This window comes from Mobula birostris, chromosome 9, assembly GCF_030028105.1.
Source record: "Mobula birostris isolate sMobBir1 chromosome 9, sMobBir1.hap1, whole genome shotgun sequence".
Taxonomy (NCBI): Eukaryota; Metazoa; Chordata; class Chondrichthyes; order Myliobatiformes; family Myliobatidae; genus Mobula; species Mobula birostris.
In genome coordinates this window covers 28,832,704-28,845,333 of record NC_092378.1, presented here as the reverse complement: position 1 = coordinate 28,845,333, position 12,630 = coordinate 28,832,704, and the positions used below count along the sequence as shown (strand labels likewise).

The 12,630-nt window shown below is 39.8% G+C and overlaps 1 protein-coding gene across 1 annotated transcript in view; it reads right to left on the bottom strand.

Moving 5' to 3' along the window:
* Positions 1-475: 475 nt before the first annotated feature.
* Positions 476-12,630, bottom strand: part of dennd11 (DENN domain containing 11) — a 47,072-nt gene continuing 34,917 nt past the window's right edge. Inside the window, exon 9 of the mRNA XM_072267682.1 lies at positions 476-5,663. Coding sequence (XP_072123783.1) covers positions 5,468-5,663 — 196 coding nt within the window. The 3' untranslated portion in view covers positions 476-5,467. The remainder of the gene's footprint in view (positions 5,664-12,630) is intronic.

Genomic DNA, 12,630 nt, shown 5'->3' with positions numbered 1-12,630 from the left:
CCTAAAATGTAGCTTTTCTAATACAGGAAGTATCTGGCATCTTCAAACTCGTTCTAGATGCATTTTCAAAATATCTACAATCCTTGCATAATGCCAATAAAGCTCCATGGAAGGGATGATCACAAGACACCTCAGAACAAATGGCTATATAAATACACTCCTGCCTTCCCATCCCTCTTTTTTTTAAAAAAAAGGAAACTGAAGTTGATACTTCACTCACATCCATCTGCTGATAGAAACCAGCCAGCTTTGTGGTTGATGGCATTACCAATGAAGTCTGAATCTCACAGATTCAAGTCCCAATGAGACCAGAGCACAAAAATTAGGGTGGTGCTCATTCTCACAGTATTGATGTACAACATTAATAGTCTAACAGAATCATTGCCAATCTGTATTATCTTTGGAGACATCCTCATCGACTGTTTCTGAATATATTAAAGGCACACAAATATTGAGTAGACTAAAGCTGAAGTATATTTTAATATAGTGCTATACATTCACAGCATGTTGTAACAGGCCCACTTAAAACTGGGGCTCTTTTACAAGTGCATAATGTGGCTCAAACAGAAATATCCGTATGGCAAGAATACATCACCTCTGACAAAACAAGATTTACTACAGATAACTTTTAATTAGAAAATATATTAGGCACATCTATTCAGATTTACAGAGTACAAAATTAACAGAAGACAGTGAGAAATTTACATTCCTTCACATATACCTATTATTTTAAAAGTACATTTTTAATAACCTTGACAGCAGTTTTCAAGTCCAAATTGTCTGTTTTCTCTCAATTCCCATCAGTAAAGAACACACAACCTTCACAGTGTGTTTTATGCAACAACTGAACAAAGATCTCTACAACATTTATCTAAATGTATAAAATACTAAAAATACTCAACAGGTCTAAACAGGTTTCTTTTGAAACGTTAGGGATCCAACAAGTTCTTTCTCTGCAGATACTGACTGACCTGACTGCTTCTGGTAATGTATTTTTATTTCAGATTTCCAGCATCTGCAGTATTTACCTTTAGAACATTATCACTGGTTAATACAACAATGTTGAATCCAGAGTTTTAAGCAGATTAACAAAAGTTCTTCAAAACTTTATATTTAAGTGCATAACACAGATAGATCAAGAGCCTAATTTTCACTATGTTCCTGGCAGGCCAGTGGCAGTACAGATGCTCCCCTACTTCAGTCCCTTTCATCAAATGCCATTTATACTTTGATTATGTTTAACACCAATTAAGACTGACACATTTCATCAAGCATCTAACATTTTAGAACCTGTTGAGCAAATTTACCACCACTAATCATTCTGTAACAAGTGCATATAAAGAGTGGAGGCAAGAGTGAAAAAGGGCCAGTTATCACGCTAATACATTGATAACCAGTATTTATTTTAAATATCAAATTTTTCTTCTCTCATTAATAACCCAAGACAAATTTAACTCTGCCATAATAAACCTAATCAAGATCCTGATCTCCAGGAAGCAAAGCGGTCTCCACACTGGAGAAAGGCTGAAGATTTATAGCTTCCTCAGCAGAGAAGTCATTACAAAGCAATAGCACAGAGAGGTGCATCAATTCTAAATGCTTCTGCTTCCATCTAGCGTAAGCTACATCTATTAGAAACACTTTACAAAGTCACAGAATTATTTACTGACCTCAGCTTCTTGGATTTATTTAATAACGCATCTTACAGTTCAGAATAAAGCAACTTAAAATAATATATTAACTGTTTAGTATTATACAGTTTTAGGAATGTTTTATTAAAGATGTTGATGTCTACATCATACCATATCTGGAAAAGATAATTATAATATTACCTCATGGAATTAGATTTCTTTGCTTATCTCTTAGGCAGTGTCTGAGGCAGATTCAGTATTATTGCAAATGCACAATGGTTGGGCATATTGATACATCTGGGCAGAGTAATGAGATGGAAAAACATCTACAAATGCTGAAAAAGGGCACTGACATCCATAGACAAACCAAAGAGAAGTGCAATAAAAAGATTTAAAATGAAAAATAATGTACAATCTTCATGCCCAAATCAGTCCATCATATCTTATAAACCTCCTGTATATCTTTGATCTAAATTTAGGGTGAATATCACTGAAAATAAAAAATCTGAGTGGATGATGATAACTTGTATCTGCTTTGCAAGGTCAGATTTTTGGAAGGTTAAATACAACATCACACTTGTTCAACTGAATTGTAGCACTTCAGGCTTAACTTGCACTCTCACACTACCTCCCATCACTGATCATATTTACATGATAGTTACTACTGCTTAATAGCATGATTTTGACATCAAGGAGTGTTGGCTCATGTTAAAACAATGGAATGATAAAGAATTAATGTTTTGCTTTTACTGATATTATTAGCATTAAGAAATATAGCCAGCTGTCAAAGTAATTTTTAAATAAGGCAGCAAAGTAGCTAATCTGGTTGCTGAACTGAATTGATAGATGTAAACATCACCACTGGTTTCATTTAAAAAGCACGTGCAATGCTTAACTATAGCTCCCAAAACTATTTTAACAGAACAGAGCCACAGATAAACCATGCCACTATAGCACAGGTGGATAAAACTTTCAGTGTCTATTCTCTCCCATGTGAGAGGCAGTAGCATACACAAGTTTAACTAAATATTTCCAGAAGTTACCTTCAAACCTAGTGAAACAGGCCACCCGTGAATTAAGCAAAATCATAAGGATTACAAGGATTAAATGCACAAGTAGCTGTCAAGTCCAGCATTCATTTCAAAGTGCAGCACAACAATGTTCAATGTACTATCAGTTCAGCATTAAGTAACCTCCTCCCACTCTTACTATTGCACACTTAAAAATGCATCAGGTGTAGACCATTAGAACATATCTGTAATGGACTTATCTTTATCTTATAGTATGTTCATCTCAACTTCAAACAAGAGAACGTAACCTTGATTGCACAGCTGAAGTAAAATTTCACTTTTTAAAGAACAAACAAAATTATTGGATAATAGAAACAATTCTAAATATGAAAAATGTGAAGCTTGCACTCAATGGATAACAAAAACAAACTGCTATACACTATACAACATCAATGGTAAATTGTTAAAATTATGATTTTATATAAGGTCAGCAGCATATGTACAAACGTTAGTACTAGTGCAGGTTCATATTTTCTGAACCTTTAGGTGGTGCCAATATCCTTCAGTAAACTAACCAATACAAAAATCAGAGTTAAAAAATCCGAAAGATTAATTTAATTTTGAGAAGTTATGGGGAATGTAAACCAATACTTTAGGTATGAACTTAAATTATACAAATACCTTTGATAGGTCTATTGCACTTTACTATATTGACAGTGTCACACTGATGGACAAAAAGGTGGTTGATAACCACACAAAAATTACTCATTTTACATTTTTACCAATACATTTCCCATGATCCATTGTGTATTGCTTTAGTAATATTAAAATTAATGAAAGTGATCAAATTGTTCAATTGAGTTCTATCTAAAGGTTCAATACTTTTATAAGCTCAGTTACCATTCTGCTTTGTACATCTGGAAAATTTAATCGCTGCAGTAGCTTTTACCACACCGTCTCTAGTGTTACCAATGTCCTTGTTTTGCCCGACGCTGGCCCCCTAGGCCTGAGTCGAGGTAGTAGTAGTAGTTGCTAAAACTACTCACACCAAAGAAAGCTATTCTTAACTTTTATCAGTTGTTTATCCACTACATCCAATTCATTTGACAAATTTATTCATTTCCACTGTATTTTCTATTCTCATTCTGAACCTGTTTCTGATTACTTGTATTATTAGCACTGCCTGAAGAAAGTTTTGTGATGATCTTAAACTGATTTATCACTGAACACTATCACTTAATTTTAAGTACTTTTATCAGACTTTCTTTTGCACTTTTTTGCTTCCCAGTAGGAGGAGAAAATAAATTCTTGAGTCTCATAGTTAATCTCTAATTCCTGATATTACTTCTGTGAATCTTTCTAACACATTCTCAATTTGTTTATTGGTTTTAAAATTAGGTAACCAGTAACTAGGCTGTAATCTGACTGGACATGAAATAATTTTAAGCCATTTTGGCTTTTAATCTAATCGGCCTATAATTACCTTGTTTAATTTGGAGTTCCACTAATGTTTCTTAGTACTTGCTGAAGTGAAGTTGTCTCCTCAACCATCAGTTCCAATTCTCATGTTTTCATTCTCACAAAAATACACTGAGGAGAGATGAGCACACACACAATTGACATCTGGCATCTTCCATCACACCTTATTTGATTTCCTGACACAAGGCTTCACCATTCCTTCAACTGCTATAAAATCATTTATAATTTAGCTTTGTTACTTGGTCACTTTTGTTACTCAACCAATAAACAATGTCAAAGCAGGAAAGAATTGCAAACAACTCTACCAATAAGAGGATAACTTCTAGCACAATACTGAACATGCTTTCATACTAAGCGAACAAAGATGCTAATACTAGGTTGAAAAAAAACATGAATCTTATTACTTGCTTTCCTTATGGCCTTAAAAGTAATACTGAGAAACATTTTCCAACTTGACCCAGTAACCTGACTGTGGCATCAAATATCTTTCGTTCTTTACCTCTGAAATGGTATGATTTAAATCGTATTCAGAACAATAATTTGTAATGCTTTGATACGTGGTAGTTGGTGAAATTTACCTGCATGTAACATTATAAAGTTACCTGCAACAGGTGAAGTAATGGTAACAAAACTAGAGGCATATTCAGGGTCAATTTAAAAGTCTGATGGTACAATATTTAAAATGGAAGTTCAATGAAATTATTTCTTTCTTAATTATCATGCTACAGTGCACCTCATTATTTAGTGGTCAAAATCTTCACTTTAAAAACGAGTGGGTGATTGCCAATACCATGTAACTACTCAACACAGCTTAGTGATGGCCTTATGAAATCAAGTTAAACACTTTCCAAAAAGTAGAATCCAATCTTGGCTGAAGAGCAATACAAAAAGGCATCTCCCTGCAATTCAGTGGAACAGTATAGAGTCTCTGTGCGCTGGAAATGCATTTGTGTATGTGCACGAAAGTCCACATGTGCATATACCATATACAACTGCTATTGTACAAGTCACAAATAGCAATCAAAAAAAAATCACATTAGCTTTTGTCAACAGAAGGCAATAATCAAGAACACTTGCTATACAAAAAAACTCCTTCAGATTAGCTTTTCTTGCAGTGAAGCCATCCTGATTTATTCCATAGATTAATTCTTCAAAGTCTTTATGTACTTTGACAATGGAAAAGGGAGAAAACTAGTGGTTTGTGAACTGACCTGGGCACAGCTCAAGAAATCGTTGTGTGCCATGGTACAATTGCACTTGGTTTTTATATATTTTTTAAATGTTATGTATCAATTTAATTATTATCTTGGACCCGTCCAGTTTGTACAGCAGTTCACCAGTCCTGGATCATGGACAACAGGGATTGTCAATAACCAGCATTACATCAATCCCATAAACCTCAAGCAGATCCATCAGGAAGATGCGATCCCCCTGGGGGTCCAGCCCCATACTCCTTACATGGTCAGCTGTTAGCGTTTTGTCTTGGCATGCTGAAACTTCCAACAACATTTGAAAAATGCGATTATTCTGTTCCATGAAGAACCTGCAAGAAATTATCAAAAGTAACATGGATGAACTCACTTGTCAAATTACTTAAAGGCAACAAATGTGTGCAAGTCCTTACACAAACAAGAGAAAATCTGCAGATGCTGGAAATTCAAGCAACACATACAAAATGCTGGAGGAACTCAGCAAGCCAGGCAGCATCTGTGGAAAACCAGTACAGTCAACATTTTGGCCCAAGACCCTTCGGCAGGACTGAATGAAAAAGGATGAGGAGTAGATTTAAAAGGTGGGGGATAGGGAGAGAGATACACAAGGTGATAGGTGAAACCAGAAGAGCGAGAAGTATGAAGTTAAGAGCTGGGAAGTTGATTGGAGAAAGAGATACAGGGCTGGAGAAGGGGGAGTCTGATAGGAGAGGACCGAAGGCCATGGAAGAAAGAAAAGGGGGGAAGGAGCACCAGAGGGAGGCGACAGGCAGGCAAGGAGATAAGATGAGAGAAGGAAAAGGGGATGGGGAACGGTGAAGGGGGTGTTAGGCATTACCGGCAGTTTGAAAAATCAATGCTCATGCCATCGGGTTGGAGGTTACCCAGACGGAATACAAGGTGTTTGTCCAACCTGAGAGTGGCTTCAATGCGACAGTAGAGGAGGCCATGGGCAAGTCCTTAACCACATCTCACTGACAGAAAAAAATTGGTTCACCATCGACTTCTTTCCTTTGGCATTCTGATTCAGAAAATCCCAGCAACATGGGGAAGGATTAATTCTCAGAAAATCTTGGAAGAGGAGCTCTGCTTCACTCCAAGATATTTGTATTATTTACCTTTCAACCTTAGACAGAATTCTGATCTACCTATATTCCCCGTTATTGAAAGTTCATATTGGTTCCAATAACCTTTTACTTACTTTCTGCAAAATAACATAATTAAACTCAATTCTGCATTATTGTCTTACAAGGTCATGCCATAAAACATTAAGTGCCATGCCATTTTTTTAATAAAATGGCACTGATCAAATTTATTTGAGCCTGTATGTTTTGTGAGAATTAACTTATGCTAACTTTCCTGAATTGCACAGATCATAGAGAAGTACAGCACAAACAGGCCCCTCAGCCCATCTAGTCCATGCCGATCCATTTAAGCAGCCTACTCCCAACAACCTGCACCTGGAGATATCCCTATCCCTCCTATCCATGTACCTATCCAAACTTCTCTTAAAACATTGAAATCAAGTCCACATGCACCACTTATGCAGCAGTTCATTCCACACTCGCATGACCACCCTCTAATTGAATAAATTTCCCCTCATGTCCCCCTTAAACTTTTCACCTTTCACCCTTAACCCATGACCTCTAGTTGTAGTCCCACCCAAGCTCAGTTGAAAAACCCAACTTGCATTTACCCTATCAATACTCCTCATAATTTTTATATACCTCTCAAATCTCTTCTCAATCTTCTACATTCTAAATAGTCCTAACCTTCTCAATCTTTCCTCCATACCTGGCAACATCCTTGTAAATCTCCTCTGCACTCTTTCAACCTTGTTTACATCTGTCCTGGAGGTAGGTAACCAAAACTGCACACGATACTCCAAATTAGGTTTCACCAACATCTTATACAACTTCAACATAATATTCCATCTTCTGTACTCAATACATTGATTTATGAAGGTCAATGAGCCAAAAGCTTTCTTTATGACACTGTCTACCTGTGATGCCATTTTCAATTAATTACGTACCTATATTTCCAGATCCCATTATACTCCTCAGCGTCCTACCATTCATTGTGTAAAATCTACCATGGTTGGTCCTACCAAAGTGCAAAATCTTGCACTTACCTACATTAAATCCATCTGCCATTTTCCACCTATTTTTCCCTCAGCAAGCCATGATAGCCTTCGTCACTGTCCACTACAACCCCAGTCTTGGTGTCATCCATAAATCTGCTGATCCAGTTAATCACATTATCATCCAGATCACTGATACAGATAACAAGCAACAATGGACAAAGCACTGATCCCTGCAGCACACAACTAGTCACAGGCCTCCAGTCAGAGAGTTAACCCTCCGCTATCACTCTCTGGCTTCATCCACAAAACCGATACCTAATCCACTTTACTACCTCATCCCGAATGCCGAGTGAATGAACTTTCCTGACCAGCCTCCCAAGTGGGACTTTGTCAAATATCCAAGAAGACAACATCCACTGCCCCGACCTCATCCACTTTCCTGGTAGTTTTCTCGAAAAACTAGGATTAGTGAGACATGACCTACCATGCACGAAGTCATGTTGACTATCCTTAATCGGCCCATGAATATCCAAATACTCTATATATCAGAAATGCTCATAGAACAGAGGTAAAGTGGAATTTTTTTAGCCAGAGAGTAGTGAATCTGTGGAATGCTCTGCCACAGACTGCAGTGGAGGCCAAGTTCCTGGGTATATTTAAGGCAGAAGTTGATAGTTTCCTGATTGGTCTGGGTATCAAAGGATATGGCAAGAAGGCAGGTATATGGGGTTGAGTGGGATCTGGGGTCAGCCATGATGGAATGCTGGAGCAGACTCCATGGGCTGAATGGCATAATTCTGCTCCTGTATCTCGTGGTCTTAAATCCAGTCCTTTAGAATACTTTCCAATAACTTTCCCTCAACTGATGTTGGACTCACTGGGCCATAATTTCCTAGTTTCTGTTTAGAGTGTTTTTTAAACAGCAGAACATTATTGGCTATCCTGTCCTGTTGCTAGGGCCCCAGCAATTTCTGCATTTGCCTCCTGAATAGAGCCCAAGAGAACACCTTGTCAGGCCCTGGGGATTTATCTACCCTAAACTGCCTTCAAACAGCAAGCATCTCTTCCTCTGTAATCTCTGTAAGGCCTGTGGACTTGATGCCACTTTGCCTCACTTCTATAAACCCTGTGTCAATCTCCTGAGTAAATACAGATGCAAAGAATGCATTTGAGATTTCCCCCATCTGTTTTGGCTCCACACATGGAAAACCGTTCTGGTCTTCCAGAGGACCAACTTTGTCCCTTACAATCATTTTGCTCTTAACATACCTGTAGAATCCCGAGGATTTTCCTTCACTTTGTCTGCTAGAACAACTTCACGCCTTCTTTTAGCTTCCCTGATTTCTTTCTTAAGTGTCCTTTTGCATTTCTAGTACTCCATAAGCATCTCATTTGTTCCTACTTGCCTATAAATACTATGCACTTCCTTTTTACTCTAATTAGCGTATCAATACCTCTAGAAAACCAAGGTCCCCTGCTTTTATTATCATTACTTTTCAATCCGACAGGCACATACAATCTTTGTACTCAAAATTTCATTTTGAAGGCCTCTCACTTTCCAAGTACACCTTTGCTAGATCATTTCTCATACCATCAAAATTGGCTGTTCTCCAATTTAGAATCTCAACCCGTGGACCAGACCCATGTCTTTCCATATTTAGTCTAAAACTAATGGCATTGCGGTCACTGGATGCAAAATGTTCCCTTACACAAACTTTTGTCACCTGCCCTGTCTCATTCCCTAATAGCAGATCCAGTACTGCATGTTCTCTCATTGGAACTTCGACGTGCTGAGAAAGGAAACTTTCCTGAACACATCTGACAAACTTTATCCCATCTAGTCCTTTTACAGTGTGGGATTCCCAGTCAATATTTGTCCCGGTGAGGAAGATAAAGAATGGTGGGGTGAAGGAACCATGGGTGACAAGTGAGGTGCAGAATCTAGTCAGGTGGAAGAAGGCAGCATACATGAAGTTTATGAAGCAAAGATCAGATGGGTCTATTGAGGAATACAGGGAAGCAAGGAAGGAGCTTAAGAAGAGGCTGAGGAGAGCAGGGAGGCATGAGAAGGCCCTGGCGAGCAGGGTAAAGGAAAACCCTGAGGCATTCTTCAATTATGTGAAGAACAAAAGGATGACAGGAGTGAAGATAGGACCGATTAGAGATAAAGGTGGGAAGATGTGCCTGGAGACTGTGGAAGAGAGCGAGGTCCTCAATGAATACTTCCCTTCAGTATTCACCAAATGAGAGGGAACTTGACGACGGTGAGGACAATATGAGTGAGGTTGATATTCTGGAGAACGTTCATATTAAGGGAGAGGTGGTGTTGAAGTTGTTAAAATACACTAGGACGGATAAGTCCCCGGGGCCTGATGGAACATTCCCCCGACTGCTCCATGAGGCGAGGGAAGAGATTGCTGAACATCTGGCTAGGATATTTATGTCCTCGTTGTCCACGGGAATGGTACCGGAGGATTGGAGGGAGGCGAATGTTGTCCCCTTGTTCAAAAAAGGTAGTAGAGATAGTCCGGGTAATTATAGACAAGTGAGCCTTACGTCAGTGGTGGGAAAGCTGTTGGAAAAGATTCTTAGAGATAGGATCTATGGGCATTTAGAGAATCATGGTCTGATCAGGGACAGTCAGCATGGCTTTGTGAAGGGCAGATCGCGTCTAACAAGCCTGATAGAGTTCTTTGTGGAGGTGACCAGGCATATAGATGAGGGTAGTGCAGTGGATGTGATCTACATAGATTTTAGTAAGGCATTTGACAAGATTCCACACGGTAGGCTTATTCAGAAAGTTAGAAGGCATGGGATTCAGGGAAGTTTGGCCAGGTGGATTCAGAATTGGTTTGCCTGCAGAAGGCAGAGGGTGGTGGTGGAGAGAGTACATTCAGATTGGAGGATTGTGACTAGTGGTGTCCCACAAGGATCTGTTCTGGGACCTCTACTTTTCGTGATTTTTATTAACGACCTGGATGTTGGGGTAGAAGGGTGGGTTGGCAAGTTTGCAGATGACACAAAAGTTGGTGGTGTTGTGGATAGTGTAGAGGATTGTCAAAGATTGCAGAGAGACATTGATAGGTTGCAGAAGTGAGCTGAGAAGTGACAGATGGAGTTCAACCCAGAGAAGTGTGAGGTGGTACACTTTGGAAGGACAAACTCTAAGGCAGAGTACGAAGTAAATGGCAGGATACTTGGTAGTGTGGAGGAACAGAGGGACCTGGGGGTACATGTCCACAGAGCCCTGAAAGTTGCCTCACAGGTAGATAGGGCAGTTAAGAAAGCTTATGGAGTGTTAGCTTTCATAAGTCGAGGGACAGAGTTTAAGAATCGCGGGGTAATGATGCAGCTCTATAAAACTCTGGTTAGGCCACACTTGGAGAACTGTGTCCAGTTCTGGTCGCCTCACTATAGGAAGGATGTGGAAGCAGTGAAAAGGGTACAGAGGAGATTTACTAGGATGCTGCCTGGTTTAGAGAGTATGCATTATGATCAGAGATTAAGGGAGCTAGGGCTTTACTAGGAGAGAGGGAGGATGAGAGGAGACATGATAGAGGTGTACAAGATATTACGAGGAATAGATAGAGTGGATAGCCAGCGCCTCTTCCCCAGGGCACCACTGTTCAATACAAGAGAACATGGCTTTAAGGTAAGGGGTGGGAAGTTCAAAAGGGATATTAGAGAAAGATTTTTTAACTCAGAGTGTGGTTGGTGCGTGGAATGTACTGCCTGAGTCAGTGGTGGAGGCAGATACGCTAGTGAAATTTAAGAGACTACTAGACAGGTATATGGAGGAATTTAAGGTGGGGGGGTTATATAGGAGGCAGGGTTTAAAGATCAGCACAACATTGTGGGCTGAAGGGCCTGTAATGTGCTGTACTATTCTATGTTCTAAAGTTAAAATCACCTGCAATATCAACCTTATGTTTCTTACAACAATCTGTGACCTCTTTACAAATTTATTTTTCTAAATCCCTAGGACTATTGGGTGGTCTGTAATATAGGCCCATTAATGTGGTCGTGACTTTTTTATTTCTCAGTTCCACCCATAATGCCTCACTAGCGGAGTTCATCTGCCTTTCCTATGATACTTCCGGCATTAAAACACACGCAGCTCAGGACACTAGTCACACCATGGTCAACCTTCTGACTCCTGACTTTGTTGGAGGTCTTACCAAACTTTGCCTCACCTCTTCACCAACTGTTCCAGCCATCCTTATGCAACTCTGTTTACATTCCACCACGCAGCAGTAACAGACCTTCCTCCAGTTCAGGTGCAAACCATCTTTTCTGTACAGATCCCACCTTCCCTGGAAGAGAGCCCAATGATCCAAAAATCTTATGCCCTCCCTCCTACACCAACTCCTTAGCCACATATTAAACGTATTAATCATTGTATCATTTCTTAATACATGCATTACTAAATGACAATAAAAAGAGGACTGCGTGTCCTCATAATCTAATCTAATTTAATCTTCCTAGCTCTGGCCTCACTAGCACGTGGCACTGGTAGCAAACCTGTGATTACAACCTTGGAAGTCCTGCCCTTTAACTTAGCACTTAACTCCCTGAACTCCTCGTCAATCGTCCTACCCATGTCATTGGTATCTACATGGACCACCACCTCTGGCTGTTCACCCTCCCACTTAAGAATGCTCAAGACTCAATCCAAGATGTCCCAGCCCTAGGCAGCTGGGAGGCAACATACCATCTGGAAATCTTACCCACAGAACCTCCCGCCACCCTAACAGATCCCCATCACCAAATTGTGCCTCGTCTTCTCCCCACCACCCCTCCACCATCTCTTCTGAGTCAAAGAGCCAGACCCAGTGCCAGAGAATTGACAAATATGACTTTTCTCTGTCAGGTCAAACCCACCATTACCCAAAGTGACAGACCTGTTGTTGAGGGGGGTGGCCACAGGGATACTCTGTACTGGTTCCTTAACCCCTTTCCCCGTCCTGATTGTCACCCACTTTCCTGTGTCTGGCACGTCGGATGTAACTATGTTCTATCTATCACCCGTTCCGCCTCCAAGTAATCCGGAGTTCATCTAATTCCAGCTCTAACTCCTTAACATGCATTGTTAGAAGCTGCAGCTGGGTGCACTTCTTGCAGTTTGAGTGGTCAGAGACACTGGAGGTCTTCCTGCCTTTCCACATCCTACAAGAGGAGCATTCCACGATCTTGCCTGGAATCTCTACTGTCATAGC